The 18,474-nt window shown below is 57.4% G+C and overlaps 1 protein-coding gene across 1 annotated transcript in view; it reads left to right on the top strand.

Moving 5' to 3' along the window:
- MYO15A (myosin XVA) overlaps positions 1-18,229 on the top strand; it is a 51,758-nt gene extending 33,529 nt beyond the window's left edge. Inside the window, exons 47-65 of the mRNA XM_047832689.1 lie at positions 448-589; positions 888-999; positions 1,088-1,162; positions 1,673-1,851; positions 2,493-2,608; positions 2,883-2,955; positions 3,223-3,295; positions 3,551-3,624; positions 3,873-3,955; positions 5,415-5,545; positions 6,958-7,052; positions 7,306-7,383; positions 7,675-7,771; positions 8,787-8,947; positions 9,997-10,130; positions 12,109-12,242; positions 12,570-12,703; positions 13,980-14,120; positions 17,200-18,229. Coding sequence (XP_047688645.1) covers positions 448-589; positions 888-999; positions 1,088-1,162; positions 1,673-1,851; positions 2,493-2,608; positions 2,883-2,955; positions 3,223-3,295; positions 3,551-3,624; positions 3,873-3,955; positions 5,415-5,545; positions 6,958-7,052; positions 7,306-7,383; positions 7,675-7,771; positions 8,787-8,947; positions 9,997-10,130; positions 12,109-12,242; positions 12,570-12,703; positions 13,980-14,120; positions 17,200-17,301 — 2,134 coding nt within the window. The 3' untranslated portion in view covers positions 17,302-18,229. The remainder of the gene's footprint in view (positions 1-447; positions 590-887; positions 1,000-1,087; positions 1,163-1,672; positions 1,852-2,492; positions 2,609-2,882; positions 2,956-3,222; positions 3,296-3,550; positions 3,625-3,872; positions 3,956-5,414; positions 5,546-6,957; positions 7,053-7,305; positions 7,384-7,674; positions 7,772-8,786; positions 8,948-9,996; positions 10,131-12,108; positions 12,243-12,569; positions 12,704-13,979; positions 14,121-17,199) is intronic.
- The last annotated feature ends 245 nt before the right edge of the window (positions 18,230-18,474 follow it).

Below are 18,474 nucleotides of genomic sequence, written 5' to 3'. Positions count from 1 at the left end.
TTCTGACATAAGACCTCACTGAGTCCTTGGGCCCCCTCCCCTGCCAGCAGCCCCTTTTGTTCTCTGTCACACAAGGACAGGAGTAGAGCCTTGTTCATCGGTCGCGTGAAAGATGCAGAGAACTTGGTCAGTGGGTGAAAGAGATACGTGTGTGGGCAAAACCAGGGGGGTTGGATCAAGAGGCAAAAACAAAAAAAAAGAGAGAAAGGCAAAGGGTAGTGAGGGCTGGAGTGTCAGTTCAAAGGGTGATGAGAAGTGAGCTGGAGCCACAGGCAGGATGGGGAGGGGAGGCTGGGCAAGTTCTCAGGTCCCCCGGTGGCAGGGGCAGGGGGGCTGAGGCGGGGCTGGGCTTTGGGAATGGTACAGGGCAGAATGAGAAGGATGGGTGGCGAGGAGGGCACCTCTGGCCAGGGAGCCCTGGCTTCATGCCACTTTCCCGTTCTCCAGCTTTGCGGATATCCTGTTTGTGACCATCCCCTCCCAGAACATGCTGGAGTTCAACTTGGCCAGCGAGAAGGTCATCCTCTTCTCAGCCCGAGCCCACCAGGTCAAGACCCTGGTGGATGACTTCATCCTGGAGCTGAAGAAGGTCAGGATCGCCCTACAGATGCCCCCCTCCTCGGGTGCTGGGTCCCTGGCCCCAGTGGGGAAGCTCAGGTGAGGGATGGAATGGGTAAGCCCTGTGCGTGGACTCTGGTGCCTGGGTTCATCTGATTCAGGTCTCCAGTGCTTTACATGGCCCTTTCCTCTCTCACCTGGGGCATGTTCCCTTCCCTGATGAATCAGGAAGGAATACCTATGGAGGAGAGGAGCAGGGGAGTGGCCCCAGGCTTCTGGGAGGAGGGCGATGGGACTGCAGCCCCTCACCCTGCCCCTGGCTGACGCAGGACTCAGACTACGTGGTCGCAGTGAGGAACTTCCTGCCCGAGGACCCGGCCCTGCTGGCCTTCCACAAGGGCGACATCATTCATCTGCAGCCCCTGGAGCCACCTCGAATGGGTCAGGGCCGTGGGACAGAGCAGGTACGGGAGGGGGAGGCTGGGCAAGGGGGCCTCCCTCCAGGTGCTGATACAGACTTCACCCCCAGGCTACAGTGCCGGATGCGTGGTCCGCAAGAAGGTCGTGTACTTGGAGGAGCTGCGGCGCAGAGGCCCTGACTTTGGTGGATATCCCCGATCCCCCCGGTCCGGTCTCCAATGCTCCCAAACCTGGAAAAGCTAAACAGTCTGCCCCGGTTTCATGCACTCACACTGCAGATGCTCCGTGGGGGGTTCTCGGTGCCCCAGGGGGGTCTGGCCCGGCCAGGTCTCCTCGGGTGCCTGCTCTGGCCAGCCAGGTCCTCCTGGTGGCCACCTAGCCCAGCTCTCTGCCTCCATATCTGGATGTGGGGTCTCCATGAGTATTCGTGTTCCCACGTATGTGGCCCAGGTCTCTCTCTCTCTCTGCCTGGGAGTCTACAAGCACCGTGTTTTCTGCTCCATCTCCCGCTGAGGGAATGTCTTCCCTTCCCCTGTTTCCTCGTCTGCAGATAGGCTCCGTGACATGCCTCCCTCACAGAGCACTGAGGCAGGGTCAAGAAGGTTCTCGAGTATACCTAGAGGGTCCCCTGAGTCCCAAGACGAGACCCTCCTGTTTGTCTCAGACCCTTTACCTCTCCCCCCCCCCCCCCCAGGCTGGAGGTTTGGGACCATCCACGGGCGTGTGGGCCGCTTCCCTTCTGAGCTGGTGCAGCCTGCGGCCGCCCCTGACTTCCTGCAGTTGCCAGCCGAGCCTGGCCGGGGCCGTGCTGCTGCGGTGGCCGCTGCGGTGGCCTCCACGGCTGCCGCACGGGAGGTGGGCCGCAGGAGGGAGGTGAGACCGGCAGGGCCAGGTGATGGGGCTGAGACAGCGGAGGTGGGTGGGTGGTAGTCAGCCCGACTGTGGAGGTGGACCGGAGCAAGGTCGTCCTGGCCGGGACAGGGCGAACTTGGTAGGGCTAGCCAGATGTGTGACCCGTGGCATCTGACCAGAGGTGGTTGGAGGTGTGGCCAAATGGGGTAAGGATGGTGGGGGTCAGCAGAAGGGTTGTGATGAGGCCCGTGGGGCAGGACCAGCCTGGGGGCCAGCAGGTGGTCGACCTGGGAGGGGGTGGGGCCAGCCAAATGGGGCAGGGTCAGCCTTGTGGAATGGAACCAGTGAGGGGTGGAGTGAGGTAAAACTAAGAAGTGAGGGGCAGGGTCAGCTAGGACTAAGCAGTTGGGGAGGCCAACCCCGGGATGGGATGTGTATGGTGGGGGTGGGGGCAGATGTGGCAGGGCTGGGGGGCAGGGGGTCAGCTGGACATGTGGTGGGTGTGACTAGGCAGAGGGTGCCAGGACAAGTGAATGGCGGTGGGGCCAGATCAGGTGGGGTGGGGGGCAGCCTGAGAGGGTCTGGCCAGAGTCATCCTTGAGTGTGACCAGGTGTGACCGGGTGTGACAGGGCAGGCCCTCTTAGCTCTGGCCCTCCCGCAGGGTCCCCTAGTCAGGGCTGGCTCCCCTGACCGTGCAGAGGACGGCCTGACTCTCCCACCGTACACGATGCTTGAGTTTGCCCAGAAGTATTTCCGAGACCCTCAGAGGAGACCCCAGTGAGTGGCGGCCCCACCCCTTATCCTCACTCTGAGGAGGGGAGGGTCTTTCTGGGGCTTCTCCCAGCCATCCAAGGCGGGGAGACCCCACTTCTGGCGGGGGGATGAGAAACCACCCCGATGTGAGGTCCGCCTGCGGCCTCCGCTTCTGGGAGCCATGGGAGCCTTCGTGCCCGGTTGACTGACATTGGGTCAAGAACATTCTGTGTGGGAAAAGGATGTAGCCAAAGGCTCGGAGACAAGACTTGTCAGTAGCACCTGTTTCCTGTTGCAGGGATGGCCTCAGGCTGAAATCCAAGGAGGGTCGGGAGTCTAGAACCTTGGAAGACATGCTTTGCTTCACCAAGGTGTCCAGCCCCAGGCCTGTTTCCCCATCTGTAACATGATGACGCCAGAGCCCCCTCCCAGGCCCCTCGGGCAAACAGTCTTGTCCTCAGTGGGACCCCTCCCAGCCCTCAGCAGCCCAAGGGCCTGGATTCCTCCCAGGAGCAGCATCCGTCCCACTGTCAAACCTGTCTCCTTTTTTGTGAGGGGGACTCTCCTGTCTCGTGTGGCCCTCCTCTTTCTGACTTGTCCGTCCGCCATCATGACACGGACCCTCCCTCCCCCCACAGACCCCGCTCCAGGAATCTCTCATCGAGCTCAGCGACAGCAGCCTCAACAAGATGGCCACCGACATGTTCCTAGGTGTGGGGTTGGGACTTTGGCCGGGGCCTTGGGTCAGGGGGGATCCAGCACTGTGTGACCCTGCTCATCCCACTTCTGTGGCCCTCAGAGTCTTCCCCTCTCCTCAACTCAGACCTGGGGACCCTTTAAGGGAAGAGGAGCCTCCCAGCTGCCTTTGGCCATGGCCTCCCAGGGACAGACCCAACCTTGGGATGCCCTGGGGTGAGTGGGCAGCTGGGTGTCTGGTGGCCTGAGTGGGACAGGTCTTTCCTACAGCTGTGATGAGGTTCATGGGCGATGCCCCGCTGAAGGGCCAGAGCGAACTGGACGTGCTTTACACCCTCCTGAAGGTCAGTCCAGCCGATTTTGTCAGATGCTTCCTTTCCTGCTGTGTGGCTCAGTTTCCCCATCTGTCAACCAAAGTTGCAGGACACGGGGATGGCAAGCCCAGAGAGGAGTACATCCTACAGGTGGGGTGGGGGCTGGGGAAGGGACCCCAGGCTTCTCTCCAGGTGCTCACCCTGTTCTCGTGTGCCTGGTGTGTGTGGTGTGGGCCTTGGCGTGGCCTCGGCATGTGACCTGGCCTGCCCTCCTTCAGCTGTGTGGGGACCATGAAGTCATGCGGGACGAGTGTTACTGCCAGGTTGTGAAGCAGATCACAGACAACACCAGCACCAAGCAGTGAGTGAGCTGGGCCTTTACCTCTGCCCTCTTGTCCCCACTCTGTGTCCTTGCTCTAGGAGGGGCCAGTTCAGCCTCTCACCTCCCCAGGCCTTCCCTCCTGATTCTCCCCCCTCATTCTCTCCTTCACTCAGTAGGCAGAGTACATGTACTTGGAATTGCCGGGTCTGGGACAAGCCGTTGTCCTCTGAGCTTCAGTTTCCTCTTTTATAAAACGGCAGCAGTAATGTGTATGTCCAGGTTCCTGGTTGCACGCGACAGAAGCCCAGTTCAAGCTGGTTTAAGCAAAAGAGTTCAGGTGACTAAAAAGTCCAAACGTGGATTCAGGCATAGCTGGATCCAAGTGTCATTAGGAAGCATCTTTCTCTATATTCTGGATCTGCTTCTCTCTGTGTTGATAGCGTTCTTAAGTAGTATCTCCAATATGCTGGTAAGATACCAGCTCTGGAGACACATTTTCCAGCTCAGTAATCCTAGGGAAAGCAAGATTGACCCAATATTTGTAGCAAAAATGACCCAATCCAGTCTTATTGGCTTACTTGGTCCCCTGGCCATCCCTGAGTCAACCACAATGGCTGGAGGACACAGAGATTTGACTGGCTAGTACTGGGCCAAATATTTGTCCCTAAACCAATCACCATATCCAAAGGAAGACCGAACCCTTAATTGGCCAGACCTGGACCAGATAACCATCCCTAAACCAAACATCATCGAGGCCAGCGGACTGCAGGGTTCTAGTTGGTCAGACCTGGCTCCCATGCCCATCCCCCAACCACAGTGACCTAGGGAGGCGTGAGTGTTTTCTTAAAGGAGCCCAAATGCCGTCCCCAGACACCAGCAGGTCCCCACAGATGAAAGCCTCACATCCAGGGCAGTGTGAAGGTGAATTACTGTGTCTTGCGGGATGAGCACCCAGCAAGTGCCCAGTGTGTGATGTTCTTGTTACCGCCAGATCCATCCTCCTGTCCCCGTCTACTCTACCTCCCCCACTTGCTCTCTATCCCCCCAGGAATTCTGGAAGCACTCAGCACATCCCCCTGTCCCTTCACATGCCCAGGCCTCCCCTACCACTACTCCGCACAGTCCCAGCAGGCACCCCCTTGCCCTCCTTCAAGGACCTTCACCCAGGAGCCTCCACAGAGGGATTCTACCGGGGAATCCTCGTGGGGTGTGTGTGTGTGTGTGTGTGTGTGTGTGTGTGCGTGCATGTCCGGCATGTCACGTCAAGGGCCTCATCTCCTACTCTCCCTATCTCCCACCCTGGCTTCCCGAGCAGATCGTACCTCCTGCATGGCTTTGGGGCCCACCCGCCCTCCTCTCACTGGCCAAGGAGGAGCATCCTCACAAGACAGGAGCTGCCCGAGAGCCAAAGAACTCCAGCCCCGTCCTGGAGACTCCTGGCATGGCCCTCCAGGGCTGTGGCCACCCGCAGTGTGTCCCTGTGTGTGTGTTCCTGCAGGGACAGCTGCCAGCGAGGCTGGAGGCTGCTGTATATCGTGGCTGCCTACCACAGCTGCTCCGAGGTCCTCCAGCCACACCTTGTTCGCTTCCTCCAAGATGTGAGCCGGACTCCGGGCCTGCCCTTCCAGGGTGAGGGGCCTGTCTTCATGGGGATTGGCTGGGAAGCCAGCCGCGGGCGGAAACGCAGAGGGCTTGGTCCCTCACATGCACATGTTTACTAGTATTAATTCTGTCCCCAAACATTTGCAGGGGTCCCACAGGGGCTGATGTGATGGGTTATCCGATCTAACGCAGAGAGTGGCATGTCAGGGAAGACTTCCTGGAGGAGGTGTGGCCCTGGGTAGTGAGCACATGGAAGGGATTTCTAGGTGGACTGAGTGGCAGGAGCAAAGGCCTAGAGGTGGGAATGTGTGGCATGTGGGAGAAGGAAGGAGGCGGCAGGGCCTGGAGTATGGGCTGAGGCCCTGCTTCTCTGGCCATTGCAAATCAACAAGGGTCTTGGGTGGGTCTGGGCAGGGGTGAGGCCCAGCTGGTGGCAGGGTCTCAGCCTCTCTACTCTAAAAGTATGGAGGGAAGGGGCCGGTCCTCGGCCTTACCCCCACCCTTGTTTCCGAAGCAACCCCTGGATTTCCCCTTAAAAACGTTTAGGGCTCTGTGATCCTCATGGCAGTCATGAAGAAGATAGGAAACCTCAATTTGTCTGCCTCTGAATCCTTCTCTCTTTTTTTTTTTTTTCAGTTTATTTATTTTGAGAGCGTGCACACAAGCAAGGGAGGGGCACAGAGAGAGAGAGAAAGAGAGAGAGAAAGAATCCTAAGCAGTCTCCGTGCTGTCAGCACAGAGCCCTATGTGTAGCTCGATCCCATGAATCCCATGAGATCACGACCTGAGCCAAAACCAAGAGTCGGACACTTACCTGAAAGAGCCACCCAGGCACTCCATGAATCATCCTCTTTGATTTGGTTAACATTCCCACAGTGTAAGATGAATAGACCCAGCTCCATGAGGCAGGGCTCCCAGACCCATGAAGACAGCAGAATGTGCCCTAGAACTCTTGCCTCGACCTCCCCAGAGCAGGGTGAGGGCACATTTAATACAGAGAAACAGAGAAACTTGGTGGAATCTTCTGCCCTGGACCCTTGCGTGAGGAAGGGCGGTTGGCAAGGGGGTCTCAGCTGGCAGGGGCACAACCACATTACCATAGCCACGCAGCCTGTTGGGGACATACCCCGCCAGTCAACAGCTGCAGGTGACGGCTATTTCCAAGGCTCCTAGGCAGCCAAGGGGACTGTGGGCTAGCCAAAAGGCTTTAACCACGTGAGCTGTGGGTTCGAATGCAGCTCTTAACCTCAACCAGCTCTCCAGCTCCAACCTTGGGCGAATCACCGTCCCTCCCTGAGCTGCTTCCTCAGCTACCAAACAGGAGAGTAAATGCCCCATAGGCTGTGGAGAGAAGCCAGTGGGCTCATGGCTGGTGGCCAGAAGAGCCTCTTTGCCCCGCTGCCTACCCCGGGCAAGGCCTTGACTCCCTGTTTCTGTAGGGATTGCCAAGGCCTGTGAGCAGAACGTGCAGAAAACCTTGCGCTTCGGTGGCCGCGTGGAGCTCCCCAGCAGCATGGAGCTTCGGGCCATGCTGGTGAGCGTGGAGTGGGGGGTGGGGGGTGGGGGCACATCAGGATGAGTGTGAGACATGAGCCCTGTCCAGAGACCCCGTGTGCACTCACTGCTCAGAGATGTGCCGTCAGGCCCTATCAGGTCCAGGTGCACAAGTGTTCCTGCACAAGCCTGTCCAGAGCCCCTTGGCTCAGGAACTAACATGGCAGGGGACAATTGCTGGCCCAGGTCCCAAGTCCTAGCCTCTCTCATCTCCTCCCTTCTCTTTGTCCCAGGCGGGCCGCAGTTCCAAGCGGCAGCTCTTTCTTCTCCCCGGAGGCCTTGAACGCCACCTCAAAATTAAAACATGCACCGTAAGTGAGGGAATGTTTCTGGCAGGCAGGTGCTGGAGGGGTCGGGGCACCTCAGCCTCTGGGGTGGACCTGGCTCAGAGTCGTACTGCAGAGGCAGAATTTGAACACTGAGTCTCTCAGACTCCAAAAACGGTGCTCCTTCCCTGCATGAGGCTGGTTGGCAGTCCTCAGAGGATCCTTTGTGTCCCTGCAGAGGGCCTGAGGAACTCTGTGCTTGGGCTCCCGGGGCCTGGGTGGACTAGGAGGACAGAGATCAGCTTGGCTGGCACAGCCTCACCTTCCTCCCTGCAGGTGGCCCTGGACGTGGTAGAAGAAATCTGTGCTGAGATGGCTCTGACTCGCCCCGAGGCCTTCAGCGAGTACGTCATCTTCGTTGTCACCAACCGAGGTGAGCCGTCAGGAGGACTGAGCACACTGGGCCCGGCCTTGTAAGGCCCAGGTCAGATGCCACTTCCTCCAGGAAGCCCTTGCTGCCTTGTGTAAGAAATTTCCTGTGCGCCAAGCACCTCCAGCTCTGTACGTTTGTCTTGCCTACCAGACCCGAAGTTCATGGAGGACTGTGCCCTCCCTGACTCCTGCCTCTGCCCTTTCGGGCCTGTTCAGCCGGGAGCATGTGTGCCCTGCCCTCAGGGAGCTTATATCCTATTTTTTTTTCCTTTTTTTTTTTTTTTTTAATTTGAAAGAGAGAGAGTGTGAGCAGGGGAGAGGCAGAGAGAAAGGGAGACACAGAATCTGAAGCAGGGTCCAGGCTCCGAGCCGTCAGCACAGAGCCCCACACGGAGCTTGAACTCATGAACTGTGAGATTGTGACCTGAGCCGAAGTCGGACGCTCAACCGACTGAGCCACCCAGGTGCCCCACACACAGTTGGGATTTAAACCCCAGCAGATTGGCCTCAAGAGTCTGGCCTTTATCGTCATGACACGTCCCTTCTTCAGTACGATGTTACTGAAGATACGGGATGGGGAGCAGAAATGTCAACGCAAGAAGGAAAAACTGAAACGTCCCTCACAGACTCAGATCCCCTCACCGGCAGGCCCCAGTCCTCCCCACCCTCCGCCCGTTCCAGGAACCCGGCGAGAGGTCTCTCCTGAAGGAGTTCTGGAGAAAGGCACCCATTGGTCTCATGACCTGAAGTCCGTTGTGCTTCTCCTTGTCCCCAGTGTCCTCTGGGAGGGGGCCAGGCTTCCTTTGAGCAGAACCCAGGGCACTTTCCAAGACCCAGGTGGGCTGCAGCTTTGGCTGGAGTTATTCCCGTCCCTGGTCATCGACGTTCCACAAACACTGGGCACCCTGTTCCACAAACACACTCTGCTTTAGGGAGGACTCCGTGTCCTGGAGTGGGGCCACGGCCTCGCCGGGGGTCTGCACATAGGCTGTCCACCCGCCCCCGGCTCTCCACAGGCCAGCACGTGTGCCCGCTCAGCCGCTGTGCCTACATCCTGGACGTGGCCTCGGAGATGGAGCAGGTGGACGGTGGCTACATGCTCTGGTTCCGGCGTGTGCTCTGGGATCAGCCACTCAAGTTCGAGAATGAGCTATATGTGACCATGCACTACAACCAGGTCAGCGCGTGTGGTCCACTCTGCTGCTCTGGAACCTTCCAGGCGCCCCCGTGTGAAGTCAGACTGCACAGACTTGGCATCTGGTGCCTTCATGTTTCCAGCCCCATTTCTAGCCCTGATGCCCAGGCTCCCTTGCATGGACTCTGCGGTGCGGTCTGACCATGTAGCCCTCACTACCTAATTCGTGGGCCTTTCCACCCGCCATCGCTCCATCTGCCCTGTGATTCCTGCATTTGTGCTCACCTAAGTCCTCGCTGCTAGGGCCGCCCCAAACAGCACCTCTTCCACGAGGCGGCTCTGACTTCCCCTTTCCTCCTGACTTCCTCCTCTGAATGCACGATCTGTCCCTTGTCTAAACGCCTGACCAGCTCTTGCTGGCATTGTTATTTTTGTCTTCGTGTTATTCCCTTTTGAGATTCAGGTAAGTCAGGACCATGGAGTTTACAAAACCTGGGTTCTCCCCTCCTGTGCTCACATTGGTGGGAGGGATCGGACAGAGGCCTCACGTTTTTGTCGAGCTGGTGCCAAAGCTTCCGCTATTCCAGGTACAGAATACTGCCACTCAGCCTTCATGGCCTCATGCTGTGGCTGTTGACGACCAGCCCTGTGCAGCCGGGCACGGGGTTAGTGAAGCTGCCGCCTACGGGCCAGCAGCATCCCTTGGGAACTTGGGAGGATGCAGATCCTCTAGTCCTGCCCCAGATCTAGTGTATTGGGGTCTCGCGGTGCTCCCCAGCATGCACAACTGGTACGCGCCCAGTTTTCAGAAACCCCGGACCCCTGGCCATTCCTGAATGCTGCACGCATTCAAGAGTGTCCACGACACTCTTTCCTGGCCACTGTGGGGACTCCCACAGGGACTTCGATGCCATGGCCCCCACAGCTCACCCTCACGTGCCTATTCCCCAAAGCCCAGGGGAGGGGGCAGGCTGCCCCAGCCCCGAAGCCAGTGGGACTGGAACTATTAAACTTGCACGTGTCCCACCTTCCCCTCACGAAGGCAGGAGCGCATACCTGCCTGCAGGCCCTTGTGGAATTCTCCCCCACAGGTCCTGCCCGACTACCTGAAGGGCCTCTTCAGCAGCGTGCCGGCCAGCCGGCCCAGCGACCAACAGTTGCAGCAAGTGTCCAAGCTGGCTTTGCTGCAGCACCGGGCCAAGGACCACTCGTACCTGCCCAGCGTGTGAGCACCTGCCCACCTGTCAGCCTCCTCCCCCCACAGCCCCCCACCATCCCTCAGGCCCTGGGCCCTACTCTTGCACCAGTGTCTGGGAAGCTGGCTGGGAAGGAGCGGCTGGCCTGGGTCTGGGGCTGAAATCTTCAGCCTCGCAGCGTGAGCTGGGACTCGGCCTCCTTCCACAATAGGTTGCTTCTGGCTGGTATTCATAGCTCAGAGAAAACGGGATGATCAAAAAGCTTTTGAGATACACGCACCCTGTGGCCACAGAAGCGTTCACCTCAGTGTCACCTGCAACAGCAACCCCAACCCCTGACAACAGGAGGTTCCTTAAATAAATTCTGGGGCGTCAGGCAGCCTTTAAGCCGACGTCCCCAAAGAGGTGATGAATCAGTCATCCTAAGACTTTTGGTCTCAGAATATTTTTACTCCCTTAAAAATAGGACCCCAAAGAGCTTTCATGTACGTGGGTTGCGGTATCAATATACTTACCTGCGTCAAAGTTGAAATTGATTTATTTAAATATTGATTTCTTATTTGAAAAATAAGTCTAATGTATTATGCTCGAACATAAATAATTGTATGTTGTGATAACGTGAGAAGTGAGGATAACTCAAGTAGTGTAAATTCATATTACGCGTTAATGCAAACAACTTATAAAAAGCTGTATTTTCCAAAAAGAATTCAGTGAGAAGAGTGGCACAGTTTTACATTTTGCAGATCACTTTACCAGCTGGCTTAACGGAAGGCCGTTGGATTCTCAGATGTGCTTTTGCACTCAGTCTGCAGGGATCTCACATGTCATGTGGCCTCTGGCAAATTCCCCTGCACATTTGTGAGAGAACGGGAGAGGAAAAGGCCAAATAATGTCTTAGCATTATTAGGCAGGTGGCTTTGACCTCCCAGACCCTCAGCCACACCTCGAGAACCCCTGGGATGAATAATAGTAAAGGTGACGTAGGTACGGTATATGTCCAGGAGCTCGTAATACAGTAAGTGCTCAATATGTAAAGCTCTTTTTTTATTATAATTTTAAGCAAAAGGCCAAGGGAGCACATAAAGCTATAACCCCAGTCCTGGAAAACAAAAATCTCCCTGAGTTTTCCTTTTTGGAAGGCACTCTGCCTGCGTTACCTCAGGTAATCTTCCCGACTACACTGTATTTTCCCCCTTTACAGATGGGAAGACTGAGGCTCACAGAGGTTACCGGCTCACTGAAGCTTACCCAGTAAATCGTGGGGAACTGGAATCCAAACCTAGGGAGGCCAGGTCCAGATGCCAGGCCTTTACCCGAGCAGTATAAAGAAGGAAAGCTGTTGCCCCGGGGGTCTCTTGGGGGAAGGAGGCTCCCCAGACTTTCTCCCAACCTTTCCCCAGTCTGTAGCCCAGGGCAGCCGGGATGGGCTGGCATTGCTGTTGGTGTTTCTCAGATGCCCCAAGAGGCAAAAGGGGGCTTCCCCGAGAGAGCCAGCGTGTGTCCGAGAGAGGGGACTGGAGTAGGGGGTCTGATGGCCCTAGGGGTCCAGCCTGGGACCCAGTGCTTCTCTGCCCCATCTCTGACCAGCTGCTGGTGGTTGCTCTGCCTACCCTGCTATTTCCCCCACCCTTGTGCGTCTCACCCCTGTGGCCTGGGCTTCTCTTCGGGAATCGGGGCTACAAAGGACTGACGCACCTTGGGTCCAAGCTTCGGCCCCCCAGTTCACCGAGTCACTGTGTGACCGAGGACTAGTCGGGGACCTTCTCAGAACCTCAGTTCCCCCTTCTCCAAACAGGGAGCCTAGTGGTACCAGCCAGGGTTATGGAGCGCCTGCTGTGTCCCAAGATGCTGAGCGAGCACTAGACAGCCAGCATTTAGCCTTCCAGGGAGGGTGCAAAGATCACATCCATTTGGCCTAACCCTGCCCCGAGGTGGGGATGGGCTGAGGCCCTGCACGGAGCACGCGTGGTGGTGGCCACTCAGGATCGCTTTTCCCTCCACGTGCAGGCGAGAGGTCCAGGACTACATCCCGGCCCAGCTCTACCGCACCATGGCTGGCTCGGCCTGGCTCAACCTGGTCGGTCAGCACCGGCAGCAGACGCAGGCGCTCAGCCCCCACCAGGCCCGTGCCCAGTTTCTGGGTAAGAGTCTGGGGCCGGGGGAGATCATCACGGGGTGCTCTACTGATGAGGGGGCCCGGAGGGTGGGGACGGAGGCACCTTTTTCTTCGCACCGAGGCATTTTCGGTGCCAGCCAAGCTGAGCGCCTGCCTGGAGAGAACACTTTTCTAAAATTGCCATCAAGGCACTACCTAGGCTCTGGGTGGCCCTGGGCAGCTGGGGCGGCTGGAGAGGTGGGGGGAGCCCTGGGGCGAGGACCCATACACTGGACACAGCCGGGGGGAAACTCAGGCTGCAGGCTGGCCCTGGCCGCCGCCCTGACCGACCGCCCCCCTCTCCCCACACCAGGCCTCCTCAGCGCCTTACCCATGTTCGGCTCCTCCTTCTTCTTCGTCCAGAGCTGCAGCAACGTGGCCGTGCCGGCCCCCTGCATCCTTGCCGTCAACCAGAACGGCCTCAACTTCCTCAGCACCGAGACCCATGTGAGTGGCCTGAGCCTGGCCCTGCCCCTCGTCCCCCTCTCCTCTGAGCCGCACTGCCTTCCGGGGGGCGGGCGAGCTGTGTGGCTGCGTGACCTCAGGCAACATCTCTTCCCCACCACGAGCCTCACTTGTCCATCTGGAACATGGGGATAGTGGTGCCCGCCCCATGGGGCTGTGGTGAAGGTGAAAGGTCAACCGTGAAAAACGCTCCAACGGCGCACAATCTGCTCAGGCTGCTGTGACCAAGGTCCGCAGACCGGGGGCTCCAGCAGCAGACATTCATTTCTCACTGGTCTGGAGGCCCGAAGTGGGGGACCAAGGTGCTGACAGGGGTGGTTTCCTCTGAGTCCTCTTCCCTTGGCCCGTAGATGGCCGCCTTCTCCCCGTGTCCTCACATGGCCCTTTCTCCGAGTGCACACCTTTGGTGTCTTCCTCTTCTCGTAAGGACACCGGTCAGGTTTGAATTGAGCCCACCCTGACCGCACCCATTTCAAATTCATTTCCTCTTGAAAGGCCTTGCCTCCAAACACAGTCACATTCTGAGGGGCTGGGGGTTAGGACTTTATTTGGAGGTGATTCTAAGAGATGCTGGAGTGAGGAAATGAGACCAGGAAGGGACCCCTCACACACCTTGGGAATGCACCTTCTGGAAGAGTGTGTTAGCAGCAAGTGGCCCCTGTGGGGACTGGCGCTCAGTTGAGCTGGGGGCCTAGGAGATAGCATGGAACACGCCCTTGGGAATGCACCTTCTGGAAGAGTGTGTTAGCAGCAAGTGGCCCCTGTGGGGACTGGCGCTCAGTTGAGCTGGGGGCCTAGGAGATAGCATGGAAGGAACACGCCCTTGGAGGAGGCCCTCTGTTCTGGGGGCGAGGGAGCTGGGGTATCTCCCTGCCGTGTCACCCTCTGTCATTAATCAAGGCATTAACTCTCATCGCTCTGGCTTTCCCTGCGTGTGCTCCGAGTTTGTTCCTGGGGGCAGAAAGAAAGCTCCAGACAAAGAGAGGAGGTGCTAAGAAGCAGCTTTGATGTGAGGGTCAGGGCACCACTGGCATTTACTCACCCTCAGGTCCCAAGCATTCAGGACAGTGCCTGGCACGCTGTTAGTGTTTGTTGAAGTCCAGAGAGGTAAAGCGACTTGCCCCAGGTCACCCAGCAAGTTGCCGGGGAACTGCTACTCCAGCCGAGACTTGCCTCCTGCTGATGTGATCTCAGGGGAGAGGCAAGCAGGGGTGAGACTGTCCCACCCACAAGCCTGTCTCCTCCCCTCCCCCTCCAGGAGCTGATGGTGAAATTCCCCCTAAAGGAGATCCAGTCCACTCGGACCCAGCGACCCACGGCCAGCTCCAGCTACCCATATGTGGAGATCGCCCTGGGGGATGTGACAGCCCAGCGCACCATGCAGCTACAGCTGGAGCAGGTGACCCAGCCCCGGCACCCAGGCCTTGTCACCCGGCCCCTCCCTTCATTCCACTCACCAGGCTCTCCGCTGGGCCTGGCTCTATAGTAGGTCAGTTCCTGGCCATGCCCCAGAGAGTGTCCAGCCCAGTGCTGGGGACAGATCTAACCCAACTGAGCATAGAACTACAGGTCATTAGGGTGGTCTCCCAGTGAAGCATCTTGGCAGGGAAAGAAGGGCCTAGGTTATTCGCAGTATATTGAGGAGTTTGATGGGGAACAGGGGAGACACGGGCAGGGCAGGGGAGGTCTTGAAAGCTAAGAATCTGGGGCATTCTCCTGAGGGCACTAGAGAGCCAGCCATAGAGGGTTGTTGAGAGGCAGAGACACAGGAAGTTTGAGGAAGTTCACGTGGACTGAGGCTTGGAAGATGGATGGTGGGGTCTGGGATTGAAGGGAGGGAGGGGGAGTCCCCGTGTGATAGACAAGGAAACTCAGGTCCACCTGCCCTGTACCTTCCCATATTTGCAGCAATTATGGCTGCTCCTTAAAAAGCATGACTGACAGGCTCCTTTCCAAGTCTCATACCCCTGGAGTGAGAGTTCGCACCCCATTGAGAGAGAAGACTGAAGCCGAGGGACAGGTGGGATCAGGGCTAGGGCCTATGCACAGCTGCCCTTGCCAGCCTCCCACACCCCCTCAAGACCTGGGCCTAGGATCAGCCCCCACTCGAGGGCCTGCCTTGGAGGGGCTGACTTCTCAGGGCAAGAGGGAGGAACTCCCACCGCCCCAGCCCTGCCTCTGAGGGACACAACAGAGCCCTTCTGGCTCCCTGTGCCCCTTGGAGAGCCTGCAACTCAGGACCAAGCTCCCCAGTCTGCTTCCTGCCGCGCCCCAATCCCACTCCCGCCAAGCCCACCACCCACCCTGGCCTTACGTTCTGGCCTAGCCTGCATCCCAGAACCCTCCTCTCTGAGCTCCCAGCACAGCGGACCTACCTTCTGCTCTTTCTTGGGCTCCTTTTTCTGCTGCCCCCTCTCCTGGATGACCTCTAAATGTTGCTGAGTCTGAGCCCTCCCTCCGGCACCCTTTCTGGCCCTAGGAAAACCACATCTGCCGTGACAGCCCTCATCTTTCTGTCTCCTGCTCTGACCCCTCGTCCTCTCCCCCCGGAGACCAACAGGACTCTCCACCTTACCTTGGAACCTTCCCAGGCACTCAGGCCCTGCCCTAGAGGTCCTTTCCATCCCTGTCCCCTCCTCTCCTCACCTCTCTGGCCTCTGCTCTCACCCCCTCCCCTCTGCTCACAGCCATAGCCTCTTCCAGCTCCCTGTTGCCAAGCTTGCCCTCCCCTCTCTGCCCCAGACCCTTTCTACTCACTGTTCCCTCCACCCGAATGCTCTTCCCTGGTTCGCTACAGGGCTCCCTCCCTCCTTCCCTTTATTTGAGTTTCAGCACAGACATCACTCTTTCCAGAAGCTTTCCTGAGCCTCCTCCCTGATATATCACTATCTCCACCTTGGTAGACCTCATTATGGCTTGCAGATCAGTTATTTGCTTACATATTATGTCTCCCCCACCAGAACGCCAGCCCCAAGAGGCCAGAGCTGGGTCTGTTTTGTCTGTGTTGTGTCCATAGCACAGCAATGAGCCTGTAGTAAATGCTTAGTAAATGGATAGTTGGATGGATGGTTAGAGGAGGCCTTTTTGGCTTTTCTACTTCCTTGCAGACCCCACTGCTGCCACTTCTGCCTCTGCCTCTGGCATGTTCGAGGTTGGGGGGACACATTCATTCAACACATAACCACTGAACATCTCTACATAGCAGGCCCTGCACTGGCTGTAGGGATACCGAAGTGACTGAGACCCCCTCAGCCCTGACCCTCATGGAGCCCCAGGTCAAAGAATCTCTTCGGTAAACCGTGGTCAGTGCTGAGAAAGGTGTAGCTGAGCTATCTGGCATGTAATCAGCGAGGGCTTCTAAGAGGAGGTGATGTCTGAGTATAGCAGCAGTGCAGCCGACAGTCCTAGGTCCCCGTGTGGCCCACCTCTGACAGGCTATCCCTTGAAGGAATCTCAAGGGATCTGAGGTTCACCCGCCCCACTTCTTCTTGAGCTTCAGTTTGCACCCCTGTCAAACGTGCAACAATCCCAGTAAGGCCTGGCATCGTAGCACGTGGGTGGCAGGGTTGGCTGGAGGACTGACTGGAGCAGAGGACGCCCATCATACGTACTCTGATCTCATTACGAGAGGTGGCCCCTCCGGGGTGGGGCAGACACCGCTGAAGTCAGCACGGAGCACTTGGGAGTGTGGCCTTGGGCCTCCTGCTACCTGGGTTCAGGTCCCCATCAGCTACCAGATGTGAGGTCTGGGGCAAGTGGCTTCATGGCCGTGTCCTCAGTTTCCTCGCCGGTGGAATGGAGTCTAAAAGTGTCTGCCTCATAGGGACACGGTGCGGACTAGAAGGGGTAAGATGCAGAAGCTGTCAGGACAGTTATAGCTCAGTGAGTGCTGCCCTTTATGCTTACCTTCTCTCCGAGCAGCCCCTGTGCCCCCTGCCCCCGGAAGTCCCTGCGGGGATCCCACCACCACCTGGGTCTGAAAACCACACTCGGGTGGATTTGCCCTAATTTTCTTCTGCCTCTTACTCCGTACCCCATCCAGGAGCCCTGAGGCTGGGCCACCACTTATTCTAGGCTGTGGGTGCCCGTGTTGACCATGGCAACGCATAGTTAGAAACTTACCACTCATTGACTAGAGTAAGATTTTTTAATTTTTAAAGGCTTTACATGTAATAAAATCTCACGGAATCCTCACCACAACCTGTGAGGCAAGCAAGCCCTGGTAAACTGGGACCCTACTGGCCCCAGGTCACACAGATCACACTCGGCAAGGCCAGAAGCAAACCAGATGCACTTGATCTCCTGCTTACTTACCCCTTCCAGCCTATTAACCCAACAATTCTCCCTTCCGGCTCCTCACACTCCTCCCGGGACCCTGGGGGAGGTGGGGACAAAGGTGGGAGCCACTGGTCCTCACCCCGAGGCGAGAGCCGGGGAAGCGTCGGCGGGTGCATGGACTCTCACGGTCTCTCCTGCAGGGCCTGGAGCTGTGTCGAGTGGTGGCTGTGCACGTGGAGAACCTGCTCAGTGCCCGGGAGAAGCGGCTTACGCTGCCCCCCAGCGAGATTACGCTACTCTGACCCGGCCCCCAGCCCTCCAGCTGCCCTCTGCCAGAAGGCTTGCTGTGTGGCCCCAGGGGAGTTACTGGGCCTCTCTGGGCCAGTGATCCCTGTAAGGGGCCAGACCCTTGGTGGAGGAGAGACCAAGAGGTGGTAGGAGGAATGACCTAAGTCCCTGGGAACCTGAAATGACAGATGCAGAGTTGGGATGGAATTGCAGTGTGCAAACTTGGGTCAGATAACAGGAGGAACTTCCAAAGGCGGGGCTGTGGGGCCCTCTGTCACATACCCACTGTGGGCCCCGCCCCTGACTCCCACCTGTGCTAGAGAAGCCCCACACCAATGGCCCAGTCAAATTGGACTTTGTGTGTGGCTTACCCACGTTCTGATGTTCAAATCTGCACCACGTCCACATCTCGGCCCCTCACGCGTCCTCCTTGAGTGCTCCCCACGCAGCCGCTCAGCTGGGATTTGTGACCCTTGGTCATTTCTATGCAAAAAGGTGTGCCTGGCCGCCATTCCTCTCTCCAGCCAGTTGGCTGAGGAGCTGGAAAAGAAGCCTAAGGAAGGAGGCAGGAATTGGAGGCCCAGCTGTGCCCCTGGCTCACTGCCCATGAACAGAGCTTCCTGCAGAGACCTCTGTCCTTTCCTCTCCCTTCAGAGCCCTGTCCCCCAACTCCATACTTCTTAGGTAGCCCCAACCCAGTCCCCCGTCATTGGATGGGTCACACAAGTTTTGAGAGTGGTGTAGTGGAGGGAGAGAGAAGTTTTATGTCAGGGTTGGGGAGGAAGAAGTCTGGGAAAGGCTTCCCAAAGAATGGGACATTGGGGTTGGGTTTTGAAGGATGGGTAGGAGTTCGTTAAGAATAGATGGAGGGGAGGGGAATGAACATTCCAAACGGCAAAAACAGTGTTTGTTCTCTACTGTATCCCCCAGAGCCTAGGACAATGCCTATCACAGAGTAGGCACTTGAAAAATGCTTGTTACATGAAAGAATAAATGTTGATGGAAAGTGTTGGTGCTTTGGGGAACTTGTGAAGGAGGGAAGCACTGGTCTCGGGAGAAGAAGGCCTGGTAAGTATGTGAGGGCATAGGTAGCTGGAGCCACGGTGCCCGAGGAAGAATTTATTTATTCCATCAATACCTATTTTTTTAATTTAAAAAAATTTTTTTAACATTTATTCATTTTTGTG

Source organism: Prionailurus viverrinus, chromosome E1 (genome assembly GCF_022837055.1).
Source record: "Prionailurus viverrinus isolate Anna chromosome E1, UM_Priviv_1.0, whole genome shotgun sequence".
NCBI lineage: Eukaryota > Metazoa > Chordata > Mammalia > Carnivora > Felidae > Prionailurus > Prionailurus viverrinus.
The sequence above is the reverse complement of the archived record's forward strand: the minus strand, read 5'-3'. Positions and strand labels throughout refer to the sequence as shown.